General features: G+C 49.4%; 2 protein-coding genes across 2 annotated transcripts; one reads left to right on the forward strand and one right to left on the reverse strand.

Moving 5' to 3' along the window:
* The first annotated feature begins 960 nt into the window (after positions 1–960).
* On the forward strand, positions 961–7,134 carry MANEAL (mannosidase endo-alpha like). Its single transcript, XM_066638683.1, has 4 exons — positions 961–1,637; positions 4,267–4,376; positions 5,235–5,311; positions 5,899–7,134. Exons 1-4 carry the CDS (start codon positions 1,130–1,132, stop codon positions 6,533–6,535), a joined length of 1,332 nt encoding a protein of 443 aa, XP_066494780.1. The 5' UTR covers positions 961–1,129; the 3' UTR covers positions 6,536–7,134.
* A 1,122-nt stretch (positions 7,135–8,256) lies between these two features.
* YRDC (yrdC N6-threonylcarbamoyltransferase domain containing) lies at positions 8,257–14,805 on the reverse strand. Its single transcript, XM_066638705.1, has 6 exons — positions 14,662–14,805; positions 12,719–12,914; positions 11,659–11,773; positions 10,934–11,053; positions 10,484–10,626; positions 8,257–9,221 (listed from the first exon to the last, which is right to left on the reverse strand). The coding sequence occupies exons 1-6, from the start codon at positions 14,774–14,776 to the stop codon at positions 9,152–9,154; spliced, it is 759 nt and encodes a 252-aa protein (XP_066494802.1). The 5' UTR covers positions 14,777–14,805; the 3' UTR covers positions 8,257–9,151.
* Positions 14,806–18,614: the final 3,809 nt, after the last annotated feature.

Here is an 18,614-nt window from a genome sequence, read left to right on the forward strand (position 1 = left end):
GGACAATAATGCGACTTACTTCCGAGTAGACAGGCATAGGCTTGGGCTCCAAGTCTTGTATCAGCAGCTCCTTCTTCCCTTTGAGACACCTGGGGTCTCAACGTCCCTAATTCTGTGGGTACTGCTTGGTAATGGACTGCAGCCCCATTTTTGGTCCTCTTGATAGTGGGCTCCAGCCCCACTCATCAGAGGTGGGGGCCAATTTCAATTCTTTAGTAGTGGGGGGGGAAGCTGCCTGGAGCTGTAACAGTAGATTCTGGGCACAAGTCTATGCATGTCTACTCAGAAGTAAGTCCCATTCTGTTCAATGAGGCTTATCCCTGAAAAGTGTGGGTAGGATAGCAGCCTCACAGTCCAATCCTCCTATCCACACTTTCCTGGGAGTAAGCCCCATTGATTCTAATGGGACTTACTTCTGAGTAGACATGCGTAGGCCTGGGCTCTCATTCATCAGTTAAAAACTCATTCCTTTGAACGGCTCTAGAAGGCACCTTTCTTTCAGATCAGCCTCCTCCTCCTCCGTTACCTTTTCTCCACCGCGCTCTGCCAGGGGGCTCGATTCTCATGCCAAAGGGGTGGATCGCTCCCAATTCCTCTTCACTGCACTGCAGCGGGAGGGGGGATCGTCCCTGCTCGGGGGCTCGCCGACAGCCCCCAGCCCCGAACAGGTACAAAGCCGCCACTTTCCTTGGCGGAGTTTCCATGCTTTCATCTGATGCTGGGAAGGCTTGAGCGTGCGCCAGCAGGGTCAGGAAGGGGTGAATACTCTTTGCAGCCTCTCAACCCCCAGATGCTGCTGGGGGGCAGGAAGGGGTTAACGCTCCTGGAGCATCGCAGGCGCTTTCGGGGCCAGGAAGGGTTAATGCTCTCCCGCCCCTCCCCCCGTGGACTGTACCACCCTCTTGAGCTTGGGGGAGTGGAGGAGGAGAGAGCAGCGCATCCTCCCGGCTAGCACCGATGGGCTCTCCCGCCCGGGCTGGCGGTGAGCCTGCTGGAGGGGGCCGGCCGGAGTGCCTTGGCCGCCCCCGGCCTGCGTTGGCTTAGAGGGAGCTCCCGCAGGTGGGGCGGCCAGACTGACCGGGCCGGGCTGATCCCCCCCGGGGTCTCCCACTGGGCACAGCTGGGGAGGATGGTGCGCCTGCGCCGCCGCGCCTGCCTGGCGCTCTTCCTCTGCGCGCTCTTCGTCTTTGGCACCCTCATGGCGCTGCGCACTCTCAAGCCCTCCGACGGCTTCTCCGCCCTGGCACCCGGCCTGGACCTGGACCTGGACCCCCAGCAGCAGCAGCCCCTGGCCGCCCGGCACCCAGCCTCCCCGCCCCCTCTGGGCACCCAGGAGGCCAGGGGGGTCGCAGCGGCGGCAGCAGCCCCGGCCCCCGGCCCCGAGGGGGTCTACTCGGCGCTGCACGCCTTCTACTACACCTGGTACGGCAGCCCGCGCTTCGACAGCCGCTACCTGCACTGGGACCATGTCATGGTGGCCCACTGGGACCCCAAGATCTCCGCCAGCTACCCCAAGGGCCGCCACAGCCCCCCCGACGACCTGGGTGCCAGCTTCTATCCTGCACTCGGGCCCTACAGCTCCCGGGACCCGGCTGTGCTGGAGGAGCACATGAACCAGCTGCGCACTGCTGCCATCGGTAAGGCCGCAGGATGCCCAGCCTGGGAGAAAAGGGCTGGGGATGGCGGGAGTAGAGGTGGTGTGATTTACCTTACTCAGATGCAAGTCCATTGTGTTCAGGAAGGCCACAGATGTCAAGCATAAGGCCCCTGGAGGTAATGTATCTGGCCCCAGTTTTAACTGGGCTCTCCAGGCTTGATCATTGGGCTCTCTCATATCTTGACATATGAACAAGATTTGCACATTGTGATTTGCAGCTAATGAGTTTCTATGTGAGAACAAAGTGCTTATTTCTGGCTAGTGTCTGTCTAATGATGTCACTTCCTGCTTAATGATGTCACTTCCAGCCATCATGAAGCACCATGAATGCTAACTTCCACCCTCTGCATGAAACAAGTTTGACATCCCTGATTTAAGCTGTAATCTTATTTTACTCACCCGAAACAAGGACCTCTAATGATGGAGTCCCAGAAGGACCATGTGGCTTTGGGAGGTTCTGCTTCCAGACTTAACATAAGAACATAAGAACAGCCCCACTGGATCAGGCCATAGGCCCATCTAGTTCAGCTTCCTGTATCTCACAGCGGCCCACCAAATGCCCCAAGGAGCACACCAGATAACAAGAGACCTGCATCCTGGTTCTCTCCCTTGCATTGGCATTCTGACATAGCCCATTTCTAAAATCAGGAGGTTGCACATACGCATCATGGCTTGTAACCCGTAATAGATTTTTCCTCCAGAAACTTGTCCAATCCTTTTCAAGGTGTCCAGGCCAGATGCCGTCACCACATCCTGTGGCAAGGAGTTCCACAGACCAACCACACGTTGCGTACAGAAATATTTTCTTTTGTCTGTCCTAACCCTCCCAACACTCAATTTTAGTGGATGTCCTCTGGTTCCGGTGTTCCCTGACTGTGGAGCTTTTTCAGTAGCCTTTGGTGAGGGACCGTGTCGAACGCCTTCTGGAAGTCCAGATATATAACTTGCAGGGCATTTGCCCAAGGCTCTGAGCCCACAGGTCCGGAGAGTGTGTACCGAATGAGCACATGTGCTGACAGATGTGGAATACCACTCCCCACCCTCCAGATGTGCACACAGTTCAGCCCACAGGATCAAGAATGGCTGTGCTGTGGGTCAGGGTCAGTCCGCTCTCATTTCAGGCTTCAGGGTTACAAGAGCACCTCCTTGTCCCTTTCTTTAAGTCACAGTGGCCAACCCATAGCATGCATGCCAAAGGTAGCACATGGATACTTTATAAGTGGCACACTGTTGGACCCTCTGCCTCAAGATCCCTTGGTGGAGGCCAGGTCTTCCCTTTGGGTACCCAGGGTATCTTGAGGCAGAGAATAGGTCTACCCTTGGCTTTCTGTGGCCACTCAAAACAGTGGGTAGACTTGGCACCCACCTCAAAATCCCTGAGATCTGCTGGCTACTCACTGGCTCATTTTACACCCAGGGCTGACTGCCCCACCATTGGCTCACCCAGTAGCAATACTGGTGGAGTGGTTCAAGATTCTCTACATAAAAAGTGGCACATGGCGTGCTGCAGGTTGGAAACCCCTGCTTTAAGTGTTAGGTGTGGAGATGAATGAAGAAGGAAGGTGGGAGTGGGGCAGGCACTGATATTTTATCAGGCTAATGAGTAATGGGGTATGTGCCATTGTACCTGTGGAGCTGATGCATCAGTCCTTAATTTTACTCACACTAGCAGCACTCTAGGAGGAAAAGAGAGCCCTTCCCTGGATTGCGCACCACTGTTGGAGGGATGGTTTGCATATAAACCTGGCAAATGCAATGGCTGGATTTGTGGTCTTGATGCTATAGGAGAGGATGTTGCATCTTAGGGCCCAAACCTATCCAACTTTCCAGCTTCCATTGTAGCCACAATGCAGCCCAGTGGTAAGAGAACACATGTTCCCATACCTTGAGGAGGTCCAAGTGCAGTCGCTCCACTGCAGGATCCCTCCACTGCAGGATTCAGCTGGCACAGCGTTTGAAAAATAGGATTGGGCCCTTAGTCCTCTGGCCAAGAATGCACCTTGCAACCACTGAACGGGCTGCTGTTAGTGCTGCAAAGGGAATGTGTTTGTGGGATCTAAAACCACTAGAGGGGGAGTTCTTTTGATAGCATAACTTCATGCTTGCTTTATTTAGTGTTTCTAGGCTAGGCTTCACCTAAAAGACTTGCAGCTGAAATGTCGACATCTGAAGCCCAAATGAAATTTCAGCACTGCCTTGTCCTGGACAGCTCCTCTCAAACCAGATCTCTGCAAAATAACTTCCTTGCAGAGGCCTTGCTTTCCTTCACAGGGCAGGAAGCAGTGCAGGTTGTCCCCCCTCTTGTGGGTGCTGCTTAAGAGTTTAAAATGCTCTGGATCCAGTTAATCAGTGGGAGTTTATAGGAATGCTGGAGGAGCCTCCTTGACCCACTTCCATGACTGCAGAATGACCTTTTCTCTGCACTGCTAACCCAGAGCAGGGGGCTACCATTGTGGGGGTGGCTAGCTTCCCCTTTGGTTTTAGATGTGTTGAGGGACAGTGGGCTTATAAGTGCTGGATTTAAGGAGGGATTCAAATTATCCTGCATATAAGAGAGATCCAAGACTGTTTCCACTTCCTTGGCTGTGTGCAATTCTGTCTTACTGCAGGTGTGATGGTTCTATCCTGGTACCCACCTGGCCTAGCAGATGACAATGGGGAGCCTTCAGAGAGCCTGGTACCTTTCATCTTGGATGCTGCACATAGATATACCATCAAGGTGAGACTTACTCTACTGTTGTTACAGCTTGGTGTTACAGTGAACCCTCAGTTTAACCCAGACTGCTCCAAACCCAGGCTTGCAGGCAGCATATAAATATTCTTAATAACTAAGGGGTGCGAACTTAAGCCAGATATCATCAGCTTGTCTTTAACAATAGGGGAAAGAGGGTGAACCCCTGCAAGGGTGTTTTTGGGATAATGGAACTTTTGGAGAGCCATGGGGACAGGTCAGAGAAGCATCTCATTTTTCTAACTGATGTAAAAGGAGGGGAGGGGGAGCTGATGAACTGCTTGTCTTCATAATTTTAAGACAACCATTTTGGGAAAGAAGGAATCCTGTATTTACTGTTTTCAAAGTGTGTGTATGTACCACTGTTTCTTGACATTTATCCTCTGCTTTACCACTTCAAATGGTTCACATATTTGAAGTACCTCCAGAAGTTACTGGAAAAAACATCATTGCCAGTTACTTCTGGATTGGAAGGCTAGATGTGTGATGCAACAAACACCAGTAAGAGGCTCGGGTTGGAGGGGAGGGCTTTTTCAAGTACAGAAAAGCATGCTTTAGAGCTCTGCCTGCCAAGTCAAGCCTCCTACTGCTGTTTGTTGTGTTGCATTCCTGGTCTCACTGCCAGGTGGCAGGTGTCCAGGGGTCCTGCGAGTACCACCAAACACTGCTGGTAGTACCCATACCACTGATAGATCATAGCGGCTTCAAAGGTTGGAGAAGGGGAAGCACCGTGGTTAACAAGGGGATCATTTCTGTAGTTACTAACTCCACCAACCCATTAATGAAAGTGCCCCCCCAGCAAAGTTCTTATAATTGCACTTGTGGCCATGTATTCCTGTTCTGCAGGTCACATTCCACATCCAGCCGTACAAAGGACGTGATGACAACACAGTGCATAAGAATGTGAAGTACATCATAGACAGGTACGAGCTCGAAACCTAGAGGGACAATTCCAAATGCCAGGTCACCTCCACTTTGAAAAGTGGCACCGACGCTGTTGGCTCCAGAGTGAAGGTGGAACCAGCTATGACAGCCCAGCATGAGTAGATGCTACCCTTTGAGATACAGAGGGCACTGCAGCCTCTGTGAAATCCTAGACCCTGCTAGTGGAGAGGCATTATTTATTCATTTGAAAACTGCTTATTGAGTTTGTCTCCAGGCTTGTAGCAAGCTAAGAACAGTCAGCTGGCTTGAAAGAAATTATCTTGTATTGCAACCTGACTGCAACGTAATCCACAACCATTGGATCAACTTCTACTTGGGAATATTCTGTTCAGTTACAAGCGAGCAGTCTCCTTAGGAAAGAACAGCACAATCAGAATAATTTTTTAGACAGCTATTTGCAGCAAAAGAAAAAAAAATCCTGCTGACTCTGAGCAGGGAAACTAGTCACTAGGCTAGTTTAGAGCACAGTACCAAGTTGTTCTTTTAGAGAGGTATAGAGCAAAAGTTTTGGCTGCTGCTAAACCTTACACCCAAGGCTGCCCTAAATGCTCTCTTTTCTTGCCAGGTATGGTACCCATGAAGCTTTCTACAGATACAAGACCAGCACTGGCCGGAGCCTGCCCTTGTTCTATATTTATGACTCTTATCTGACGTCTCCTGAAGCATGGGCCAACCTGCTAACCCCATCAGGCTCCCATTCACTGCGCAACACTCCCTATGATGCTATTTTCATTGCATTGCTGGTGGAAGAGGGACACAAGCACGACATCCTTGCGGCTGGCTATGATGGTATCTACACATACTTTGCATCCAATGGCTTCTCTTACGGCTCCTCCCACCAGAACTGGAAAGCCATCAAAGCCTTCTGTGACTCCAACAATCTCCTCTTCATCCCCAGCGTGGGGCCTGGATACATAGACACGAGCATCCGCCCCTGGAACAACCACAACACCCGCAACAGGGTCAATGGCAAGTATTATGAGACTGCCCTGCAGGCAGCACTAATGGTGCGCCCGGAGATCGTCTCCATCACTTCCTTCAATGAGTGGCACGAGGGCACCCAGATTGAGAAGGCTGTGCCCAAGAAGACCTCGACACGGCTTTACCTGGATTACCTGCCCCATCAGCCAGACATGTACCTGGAACTGACCCGCCGGTGGGCAGAGCACTACAGCAAGGAAAAGGAACAGTGGCTGATGTGAACAAACTGAAGCCTTAGAGGTCTGTGGGCATAAAGTAGCCCAAGGGGGAACCAGTCACAGCACAGGTAGAGGAACCTGCTCCCCAGGGCTGTAAACTCCAAAAAACTGCATGAACAGGGATGACCTTCAGTGCTGGCATAGTTCAGGCACCTCTGAACAGACTGTTATGTTCCTAGATAACACCACACTCTATCAGTGTGCAGAGCATCAGGCATGATACTTGGGTTCCTGCTTCAGTAAGTGTGTTCTTGCTCTAGGATCCTCAACTATTTCTGATGAATAATCCGTGTGCTCCTTGCCCCCTCTCCTGCTGCAAGCAAGAGGTAAATTAGTATCAGAGCTGGCTTCTCTAGGGAATGCTGAGCTGAATTGTACACCCATTTGTTCAACTAGACACTGTGGCAGCCCAGGTATATTTATTTCAACGGCTGCTGCAGCCAGTTAAACCTCAAACACTTGCAGGAAAATGTTAAATCTCCTGTGTGTTAGCCCTACCCCTAGAACACGCTGCATTTAATGTTCAGCCCTGAGAACATACTTGACGTTATCATGGTTTTGGAACTTCACAATCCAAAGTGCACTCAATCTTGCAATAAAATGAGAACCGCAGTTGTTGGCATCTGCTACTTCAGCACAGCCAGCTGTAGAGAAGCAGAACAGATGGGTGACCTACAGCGGTAGCCCCCAAACCGCAGGCCGGATCCAGCACCAGGAAAATGATGCAGCTGTGGTGCATTCTGTGCCACAGCCTCTTATCTTTCCAGCCAATCTTGTCAGAAATTTGCATCGGGCAGCTGCTTCCACTGCCCATCACCCTTAGCAGACTCTGTGCCCCGCTTTCCAGGCATAACCATCTGCCCGGCACAAATTTCTGACAAGATTGGCTGGAAAGATAAGTCGCTGTGGCATGAACAGAAATGGCCATGCTATGCAGCGATTCATAGTTTGGAGACTGCTGACCTACAGGTAGGAACTATGGAGGGAGACTTCTTGCAGGCACTGGAAGCTCCTTCAGGCCGAGATCCTTCATTGCTTGCAGAATTTGTACTTGCTGTCACACGTAATTAACTGCTCTTGGTTTAGTGCAGGGGTGTCAAGCATGTGGTCCCTGCAAGCTCTTTATCCAGCACCCATTATAATTGGGGCTCTTCCAGAGCCACCCTTTCAGCAGTGCCACTTCTGCCAAGGCATTGAGTACCTCTCAGCTGCTGAGCTGCAAAGGGAAGCCTCAGGAGAAGCAGTGCTGCTGAATATGATATGATCAATATGATCAAGATTTGCATATTTTCTCTTCTGACATTTGAAAAGTTCATACTTGAGAACAAAGTGGTTGTGATTGGCCACTATCTGCTTAATGATGTCACTTCCTGCCCTCCGTAGGCACCACAGGCCACTATATGAAATGTGTTTGACACCCATGGTTTAGTGCAAAGGGTTGAACTACAAGCCAGCACAGTGTGCAGGCTATGTACTTGCTAGTAAGAGAATGGTACTGCTGTGAATGCTTAGGGTAGGGGGTAGTAGACAAAATGATGGGATTCTGCTCTCATTTTATCATTCATAGCAGTATGTCTTCTCTCACTTCAGCCCTTAATTTCTGCCCAATGTTGCATATACACAACAGGGAGCAAATGTGTACACTATGGACCAGGCAAAAATGGGTTAAGAAAGACACCATTCCATGTTTTGGCATAAGAAGGAACAAAGGCAGAGGCAAAACAGGCTGCAAAAAGTCTGCACTTTAATGATGTTGGTCCACAATCAGCTTGCAGCATGCTGGGACCAGACTCCCCTTGGCCCTCCATGTTTCAAGCACAGCTGAGGCTCAAGACAGATTGGTCCCTGCTAACATGCAATCCCTCCCAGCTGCCACTTAATACTGTTGCCTATCCCCCAGTGACATAGGTGGTCTCACCTAGGAGCCATATCTCATGATGTCATCCCAAGTGCCTGACCTAGAAGTAACTGTGGTGAAGATGTCAAAAACCAATTACTTCCAGATTCCAGCAGCACTCCGAGATGCTTTTTTTTTTTTTTTTGCCTTTTCTGCTTGTCAAGAGAAAAAACTGTGAAAAAAGCCATTGGCCACTCAGAGTGGCACACAACCACTTCAAGTGCCCCCACCTTGACACCCCTTCTGACATGGTACCCAGGGTGGTGTACCCCTCTGACTCTGCCTTAGTATGCTACTGTCCATCCCCAAAGTCCTTAGTTGAACTGTCTCATTCATACCCAGCTATTCAAGTCCTCCATGGGAGGATGTGTCCGTCTTCTACTCTCACAAGCTTGCTACTCCAACGATGGAGAGAGGAAACTGGCCTCCTTGGATAGAAGTCATTGAGAGGGAGGAGTCTTTTAGACACATTCTGAACTTCATGTGCTGTTGCCACCACCCCTTTCTAAATTCAAAGGGGGAGGGCAATGCTTCTTCCATGGATCCACCCCCTTCCATGCTACAGGTTCCAAGCTGCGATGAGCCACTGACATTAGTTGGGAAGAGAAGTTCCTTTTGGACCCAGGAAGAGCAGAGTTAAACCCTTCTCCTTTCTTGAACAAGGTTGCTGAGAGCAACTTCCTCAAGAGTCACACAGCACTCAAGTGCACCTGGTGTAAGTTTCATTGAGCAGGCAGTTCAGTTGTCAGACCATGCTTGGTGACCAAGATTTCAATTGTCTGGGCAAGTGCACTGTGGAGAGAGCAAAAAAAACAGAAAGTGAGTGGGGGGGGGGAGGAAAAAGCTGCAGCACTGATTTCACCTCAATTTGTGGGAGAACTACTCCTGGAAAGAGCCAGGCAAGTGCAGAATATGAGGTGTGCCCCAAATTAACATGACATCCTCTCACGCATTAATGAGCAAACACAGGTGCTTACAGCAATGGTTCTCACACACTGGGACCAATTTTTTAGAATGAGAATCTGTTGGGACCCACTGGAAGTGATGTCATGACCAGAAGTGAAGTCATCAAGCGGGAATTTTTTTTAACAATCGTAGGCTGAAATCCTACCCACACTTACCCAGCAGTAAGTCCCATTGACTATCATGGTTAAAAGAATATATATAGTAGCTTATTAAAAGCACAGATCTGTAACATTTCCCCAGTCACATACCATGGTAGCACCAAGTCTAATATATGAAAAAAAATATTGAAATGAATGGGAACCCACCTGAAATTGGCTCGTGACCCATGTAATGGGGCCCAACCCACAGTTTGAGAAACATTGGCTTACAGGAAGTCATTTATAACAGATGTCATAGATTCATCTCTAGGCCCCCAACATTTCTGTGCTGTGGTGGGGGGGGGGTCCATCCTTTTCACTGGAAGGGAATGAGCTAGAAAAAGGAGATTCCTTAGCCTACAAAAGTGCAAGTGGCTGGGAGAAGGTGTTGAACAGGTGGTGTCCTGCCTTTTAGAATACCTAAGGGAGGTGCCCCAGCCCACAAAATGATTAATGGGCTGGGACACAAGATAAGGCTACAGTGTTTGGGGCTGCTCAGTTCAGGAAGAAAGCACCTGAGGGAGGTCAAGATTGAGACATAAATTATGAATAGAAAGTTTTTCCCTCACACACACAACAACAGAACCAGCAGACATCCACTAAGATTGACTGGTGGGAGTGTTACAACAGACAAAAAGGAAATAGTTCTTTACCCAGCATGCAATTAATCTGTGGTACTATTTGCCACAGTGTGTGTGGCGGCCTTTAAAAGAGGATTGGACAGATTTAGGGAGGAAAGATCCATCCCAGGTTACGTCATGATGAATATATGCAGCCTCCTGATTTTAGAGGTACCCTATCTCCGAGTGCCAGATGCAAGGGAGTTCCAATGAGAGACAGTTATCTTATTGACTTGTGCACTCCCACAAGCATCTGGTGGGCCACAAATACAGGAAGCTGAATTAGATGGGTTCATAACCTGATTCAGCAGGGTCCTTCTTAAGTTCTTACCAGCCTGGCCGAATGACCTTGAACTGGCCAGGGACAGAGAGGTCCACCACAGTGGAGCCCAGGCGGCACTCTGGGCTATGCATGTCCCCAATTGGGCCTCCATCAATGACCAGAGACAAGTGAGGCCAGAGCTCCTGGAACTCCTGGAAAATAAGAAGAACATTAAGAACTTCAAGCCAGAGGAGCCAAGGAAGCAAGCATCACCAAGTAAGCTAGGGACAAGGCAGGAATCGTGAGACAGGAACAGTCTTCCCTTCATGCCCCTTCAGCCCCTCCTTTGGCTGAGCAATGATGTCCTACTTCGACAAACGGGCTCCACCCTGTTGCAAGGAGCACTTTTATGGTAGCAAATTGGTTTTGGTGCAGGGCTCCAGGTCACCCATGCTGAAAAGAGATAGACAAGGTTCACATCATCTTGTGCCTCACCCCAGGACTTCAAACTGTTCTTACCATGACTGTGAGGGTGCTCTTCTCAGCACTGATGTTTGCACTGGTTAAGGCCAAAGGAGCAGCGCATGCCCTGGCGAGCTCCCTGATAAACCAATGCTGGGGGATGCGGACACCAACGAGCTGTAACACAAGGGACAGAGATATGAAGTTTGCTATTCTCAAGGTTGAGGTCGATACCCACATACCATACCATAGGGTGGAGGTGAAACCTCACAAATGCTTGAACAGGGCAGGAAGAGGGACTTGGGGCCCAATCCTATTCAACTTTCTGGTGCTAATCCAGCTGTGCCAATAGGGTACGTGCTGCATACTGAGAATGCTTAAGGTAAGGGAATGTTTGTTCCTATACCTGCATTGCAGCAGTATTGGCACTGGAAAGTTATATAGGACTGGGCCTAAGTTACTTCTGAACTTTCCAAAACTCCACCTAGGTCAGGGCAGAACATAGACATTGGTTACCTAGGCAAGATAAAATACCAGTTTTTAGTTTGAGACTCCCAACCAAGTGTTAACATTTTTATTCTCTCCCAGCAACCAACATTCTCAGTCCAGCAATTTGCACTTTAATTTTGAGAAAGAAATAAAGATCCTGTGTATTCGTTGGGGGGGGGGGGGAGTGGGATTCCCAAAGTTAATGAAAACATTATTGAACCCCTGGGAAGTGGCTGCATAAGGCCAGGGGTCAGTTGCTGGTAGGAAGCAGAGAACCCATCTCCATGACTCACTGGGGTGAATGGGTTCAGGTCCTTGTTGAGGGCCTCGGAGCGCTCCAGGACCAGCGTCACAGGTCCAGGGAGAAGATCATGCAGCAGCTCATCAGGCACCCTGACACTGCAGTACCTGAAAAAGGAAAAGACAGAAGCTCAGAAACAGCCCAGGGAAGAGGAAAGGACAACAATGCATTGGGGTAAGCAGCTCAACAGCTTGGGCTACTGAGCCAAATGCAGACTTGTACAATGGTCTCCAGGCTGGAAGAGGAAAAATGACACACACACCCCATTATTTTTGCTTTGAACTATTTTTTTGAAACACATAGACAGTCACTGGAATGGCAGGGGGCCGCCTCACTTAATATCAGAAAGGAGCCATGGGGCAGGATGGAAAAGAGAACCATTGGAGGAAAGAGGACCTTGGATTGCAATGGCTTCTGCCTTCCTGATACTCTTAAGAATGGAAAGCTCAGGTGTGCTAAAGGCTCTTTTAGGTCTGCTTCTTTCTTTGCTCAGGGACAGGGTTTGATTTCGTCTAAAAGAAAAAGCAACTAACTGCTTAGGAGTTTAGCGATGTCCCAAACTGGAGAGCCAGACCAAGTAGGAAAGTGAAATGGAACTCCAGCTCATTTTGCAACTAGAATAAGCTTTAACTGTCAGGGCAGTCAAGACACCATGTACAGCTTCAGCATCAGAGAGGAGACTAAAGAGGCAACAGCCCAACATGTTGAGGAATCCAGAGGGGCAGAGCTGGGAGTTACAGGCCAGGAGTTTTCCATGAGTCCTTCAGTGATTGGGATGGATGTGATATTTTTGGCTCAATCCCACTCATGAAGCACACATGAAGTCTTATCCTTCTTTCCTCCTCCCCCAACTCCAAGAGCAGGACAAGATAGCAGATTAGGATGCAACTAAACAAAAAGCACTGGAGACACAACACAACACAACAAATTGTCCACATATACTGGTGCTATGAAGCAGGCTGGCTCAGATCTCTGTTGATTCTTTCACGTGGGACCATCTGACCCAGTCACCTGGGTACCTTACCCATCAAATTTCTGATCACTTTTCCCACCTGTAAATGTGGTCCACTTCTGGCAGGCAAATGGCCAGTGGCTTGCTTCCATTGCGCCCCTTCAGCCTGTAGATGGCTTCAACGGCTTGTGAGTTCTGTGCCAGGCAGGCAATGCCATAGATGGTGTCTGTAGGTACAGCTACCAGGCCACCCTCCTGCAAGACAGTGACTGCTGCAGCCAGGACATCCTTCTTGCCTGTGGGATGGAAACAAAGCAAGGCATTGAGGTCGACCTCATCGATCCCCAAACGGGTCCCTGTGCACATACAAGAAGATTTCAGACCCAGTGTTCTTCCACTTGTGGCTGTAATGGAGAGAGACCCTAATGGAGTGGCAAAGCTTCATTGGTGGTGGTGGGGGGGGGGTGAGGTCGCAGCAACCTTTCAAGGACTGTGCAAGAGAGGGCTTGGATCCAATCATTAGACACTGGCTTCTCAAAACTGAGTTCTTGCCCCACAGCTCCTAAGACCAGCCCTGCTCAGGCTGCCACCTCATAGAGTTGTTGAGAAGACACAAGGCATAAGACACAGGGTGTCAAACCCAAGGCCCACAGGCTGAATGCAGCCCCCAGAAGCATTTATTGAGCTCCAATTATAACTGGGCTCTCCCAGCTTGATAATGGGGCTCTCCCATATCTTGAAAATATGAACACGATTTGCACATTTTCTCTTCTGTCATTTGCAGGTCATGAGTGAGTTTCTTGTGAGAACAAAGTGTTTATTTCTGGGCATCCTCTGCTTAAGACTGACAGCAGGCACCTTGAATGCTAACTTCAGCCCTCTATATGAAAAAAGCTTGACATCCCTGACGCAGGGGAAGCAGGGTCAAGAAGTGGATGGATCAGGTCACGGGGGGCAGGATCAGCAGTGGGTTCCCTGTCTCATACTTACTGACTTGACTGATTGGGGCCATGGCACAGAAAAGGTTGAAGACCACTGAATCTAACCCAGGGTGTTTTGTTGGAATGCATTGCAAAAGCTCCTCCGCTGAGGAGGAGCAGCAGCTATGCATCATGGTGGCTGGGGGGACCCTTGGATTAATACCCAAAAAGTGGAACTTTGTGCACTGCCTGGGAATGAGGAAATTTAGGTAGGGAAGATTCTGGGAAGGGACTGGAGTTTTTGAAGCTTTGCTTCAAGAGGGTGAAGGAAGAAGCAGCATGAGCAAGAATAGCCAGACAGAGATCTGTGTGGGGCGGGGGTTCTTTTCCCTATTGCGCACCACCAGAACCAGGAGACATCCACTAAAATTGAATGTTGGAAGAGCTAGAACATACAAAAAGAAATATTTTTTACCCAGCATGCAATTAGTCTGTGGAACTCCTTGCCACCAGATGTGGTGATGACATCTGGCTTAGATGCCTGCAAAGGGGGATTGTACAGATTTCCGAAGGAAAAGTCCATCACAGGTGATAAATCATGATGACTGCATGCAACCTCCCGGTTTTAGGGGTAGCTTAGCTCTGAAGGCCACACGCAAGTCAGTGGCAACAGGATGCAGGTGTATTGTGCACTCTTGGAGGCATTTGGTGGGCCACAGTGGGAAGCTGGACTAGATGGATAGGGGATAGGGGAAGCTGGACTAGATGGGCCCTGGGCCTGATTCAGCATAGCTCTTGTTATGTTTAGCAGCTATGCATCATGGTGGTTAGGGAGCCCTTGTATAATACCCACAATGTGGAACTCTGCCCACTGCCTGGGAGTGAGGAAATCCAAGCAGGGAAGATTCTGGGAAGGGGCTTTGTTGGGGGGGGGGGGGGGCTGAAGTCTTTGCAGCTTGGCTTCAAGAGGGAGAAGGGAGTAGACACCCATGGGGGGGGGACACCCACATTCCAGCCTCTGGCTGGATTCCAATGCAGCCCAGCACACCCCAAGGTGGGGTGAGCGGAAGAGGCACTCTGCACACGCACAGAGGAAGGGGGGTTGGTTGCTTTTTGCACTCACTCTGCGGGCTGCTGCATCCAGCCAGGCGAGCTACGCTGCCCCTGCAAGCTCCCCCATCGCAGCTTCCGGCACCCGCCAGCGCCCGCACCGCTCCGCGGCTCGCGCTGCCCAGCATAAGCGACAGCCCGTCCTGCACAGCCAGGCGCTCCTACGACACCTCCGGCTTCCTCCCTTGACGTCAGTGCCCCACCCCTTCAAGAGCCACGTGGGGGGAGGGAGGGCTGATGCAACAGGCTCAACCCTTGCTGTGCCCTGCAACCCTGCAGGGCTGTTGTGCACCCCTGCAGGGCTTAACTTCTCCTTCCCTCCAAGACTGGGGGGTTAATGAACTGCATTCTTTTCTCATCCATCAAACTGAATGCAGGGAGAGTCAGAACAGACAAGAGAAAAGCATTTCTGTACCATTAGTTTGTGGAACTCCTTGCCACAGGATGTAGTGATGGAGTCTGGCTTAAATGCCTTTAACCCATTTCTGCCCAGCCCACAGGTGTACACATTTGATCCCTGTTGCATATATGCAACGTTGGGCAAATAAGGCTAAAAAGGAGATAGGACAGATTTCTGGAGGAAAAGTCCTTCACAGGCTACAAGCCCCGATAGGCTAGTCCAGTGATTATCAACCTTTTTCATCTCATGGCACACTGACAAGGCACTAAAAATGGTCAAGGCACACTACCAAGTTTTTGACAATTGACAAGGCACACCATGCTGGCAGTGGGGGCTCACATCTCCCATTGGCCCTATTAATAAATGACCTTCCCCCCAAATTCCTGCGGCACACCTGTGGACCACTCGTGGCACACCAGTGTGCCATGGCACAGTGGTTGAAAATGGCTGGGCAGATCTAAAACCAGGAGGTTACATATACCTGTCTCTGAATGCCAGGTGCAAGGGAGCAGCAAGAGGATACAGCTTTCATGCTCCCAAAGGCATCTGGTGGGTCACTGTGAGATACAGGAAGCTGGACTAGATGGGCCCTTGGCCTGATCCAGCAGGGCTCTTACATTTTTAGGGAAGACCCCGCCCCCTGTCCCCAACTGGGTCCAGGAGAGAGGCTGATAATCTGGACCAGAAAACCAGCAGGGTTATTAAATGCCCCCAGCTGACACATTGTTCCTCATGAGATGTATAAAATTGTGCATGGAATGGATAGAGCAGTGTTTCTCAAACTGTGGGTCAGGACCCACAAGGTGGGTCATGAGCCAATTTCAGATGGGTCCCCATTCATTTCAAAATTTTATTTTTAATCTATTAGACTTGATGCTACCATGGTATGTGACAGCATTTGGGGAAATGTTACAAATCTGTACTTTGAACAGGCTACTATAATATGCTTCTAACAATGATAGTAAACGCGACTTATTTATGGGTATGCGTGGGTAGGATTGCAGCCTAGGATTGTCAAAAATTTTCCTGTTTGATGTCACTTGCAGTCATGACATGATTTCCTGTGGGTCCTGACAGATTTTCATTCTAAAAAGTGGGTCCGCGTGCTAAAAGTTTGAGAACCACTGGGATAGAGGGATGTTCTTTTCCCTCTCTCACACCAGAAGCAGGGGCACCCTCTAAAATTAAGAACATAAGAACAGCCCCACTGGATCAGGCCATAGGCCCATCTAGTCCAGCTTCCTGTATCTCACAGCGGCCCACCAAATGCCCCAGGGAGCACACCAGATAACAAGAGACCTCATCCTGGTGCCCTCCCTTGCACCTGGCATTCTGACATAACCCATTTCTAAAATCAGGAGGTTGCGCATACACATCATGGCTTGTACCCCGTAATGGATTTTTCCTCCAGAAACTTGTCCAACCCCCTTTTAAAGGCGTCTAGGCTAGACGCCAGCACCACATGCTGTGGCAAAGAGTTCCACAGACTGACCACACGCTGAGTAAAGAAATATTTTCTTTTGTCTGTCCTAACCCTCCCAACACTCAATTTTACCGGATGCCCCCTGGTTGTGGTGTTATGTGAGAGTGTAAAGAGCATCTCCCTATCCACTCTGTCCATCCCCTGCATAATTTTGAATGTCTCAATCATGTCCCCCCTAAGGCGTCTCTTTTCTAGGCTGAAGAGGCCCTAACGCTGTAGCCTTTCCTCATAAGGAAGGTGCCCCAGCCCCGTAATCATCTTAGTCGCTCTCTTTTGCACCTTTTCCATTTCCACTATGTCTTTTTTGAGATGCGGCGACCAGAACTGGACACAATACTCCAGGTGTGGCCTTACCATCGATTTGTACAACGGCATTATAATATTAGCCGTTTTGTTCTCAATACCTTTCCTAATGATCCCAAGCATAGAATTGGCCTTCTTCACTGCCGCCGCACATTCGGTCGACACTTTCATCGACCTGTCCACCACCACCCCAAGATCTCTCTCCTGATCTGTCACAGACAGCTCAGAACCCATCAGCATATATCTAAAGTTTTGATTTTTTTGCCCCAATGTGCATGACTTTACACTTACTGACATTGAAGCGCATCTGCCATTTTGCTGCCCATTCTGCCAGTCTGGAGAGATCTTTCTGGAGCTCCTCACAATCACTTCTGGTCTTCACCACTCGGAAAAGTTTGGTGTCGCCCGCCACCTCACCAAATTGAGTGTAGGGAGTTAGGACAGACAAAAGAATTGCTTTACCCAGCATGCAATTAGTGTGTGGAACTCTTTGCCACAGGATGTAGTGATGGCATCCTATTAAAAGGGATTGGACAGATTTCTGGAAGAAAAGTCCATCAGTTTACAAGCCATGATGGGTATAAGCAACTTTCAGGTTTTAGAGCAGGGGTGGCCAGCCTTTCAATTTCAGAGCTCCTGGACAATTGTGTAGAGAAGGGAATTCCAGCAGATGTTAGCTGCAAGATGACAAGCTGCACCTGCTGAAATTCCTGCACTATTGTTATAGGTCCAGAAGCCCTAAAGTTGAAGGGTCTGCACTCTGTCCTCCACTGTACCTGGTCACCTGACTTTGTGTAACTAATCAAGCGGTTCTGGTCTATGAACATTTATGCCACAGTAGGCTTGTTAGCCTTGTTCCCAAGATGTCACTAGGCCCTTTGCTGTTTTTGTAACTTACTTGTTTGGTGGATGGGTGTGTTGCATTGAGTTGCATTGTGCTGCCAAGTAGGCAGAACTATCTGATTCAATCAGGTTTCTAATCAGATGCATGAGATTTTCCTCACTTCTTGCCAGGACAATAAAAATGCCCAGATTTCTCAATACACAGTCCTTTGCACTTGCCAAGTGGTAAAGTGTATTCAGAAAAGTGGAGGGAGCCCCATCAAAGAGGCTAAAGCAGTGACTTTCAACATTTTTCTCACAGCACACTGAACCACTGTTGTCTTCACCTCTTGTGGTGTCACTTCCAGCTTCCTGGAGATTTATCTGGGTTCTGTTTCTAGGGCAAATGTCTGTAGTAAGGACTTGTCCATCCCTCTTCCTCCTCCAAGAGAGACAATTTGTTACTACAGAGTGTTGCCCTAGAAAGAGCCACAGAACTAAGAAGGGTTTTCCAGCAATTTTCAACTACTTGTGTTCCAAACTCCCGCGGCACACCTGTGGACTTTTGTGGCACACCAATGATGTGCTGTGGCACACTGGTTGAAAAACGCTGTTCTAAGGAACCTGAATTGGCCTTTCAGGGCTCTCTCACCCACTGCCAAACCCAAGGCTTTCTGCATTTGACACTTGCCTGTATAGCTCTTGCCTATAAAGTCACCAAGAGTTGGACACGACTGAACGCATAAAACACACATCTCTTCTTCCCCTACTTCCACAGGTTCAGGTCTCTGGCCCATGTCTGGATTGAGGTCCATGCTGCCACCTCCTTCTCACCTATACCTCAGTCATGTATGATTAGGGCAGAGAGAAAAAAAATGGCTCTCTTGCCTGCTCTAGCAGGCCCCATCACCTCAAGAAATGACTCCTCCAAAGGCAACAGGTTTAAATAAGCATTTAA

Source organism: Tiliqua scincoides, chromosome 10 (genome assembly GCF_035046505.1).
Source record: "Tiliqua scincoides isolate rTilSci1 chromosome 10, rTilSci1.hap2, whole genome shotgun sequence".
Lineage (NCBI taxonomy): Eukaryota > Metazoa > Chordata > Lepidosauria > Squamata > Scincidae > Tiliqua > Tiliqua scincoides.

Excerpts from the sequence above, each read along its gene's own strand:
- MANEAL (XM_066638683.1), top strand. The coding sequence starts at position 1,130 with ATGGTGCGCCTGCGCCGCCGCGCCTGCCTGGCGCTCTTCCTCTGCGCG. Across the intron at positions 4,377-5,234 it reads CACATAGATATACCATCAAG|GTCACATTCCACATCCAGCC; the intron begins GTGAGACTTACT and ends CCTGTTCTGCAG. Across the intron at positions 5,312-5,898 it reads GTGAAGTACATCATAGACAG|GTATGGTACCCATGAAGCTT; the intron begins GTACGAGCTCGA and ends TTTTCTTGCCAG.
- YRDC (XM_066638705.1), bottom strand. The coding sequence starts at position 14,776 with ATGCTGGGCAGCGCGAGCCGCGGAGCGGTGCGGGCGCTGGCGGGTGCC. Across the intron at positions 11,774-12,718 it reads GAAGTGGACCACATTTACAG|GTACTGCAGTGTCAGGGTGC; the intron begins GTGGGAAAAGTG and ends TTCCTTTTTCAG. Across the intron at positions 11,054-11,658 it reads ACCTGAACCCATTCACCCCA|CTCGTTGGTGTCCGCATCCC; the intron begins GTGAGTCATGGA and ends CTTGTGTTACAG.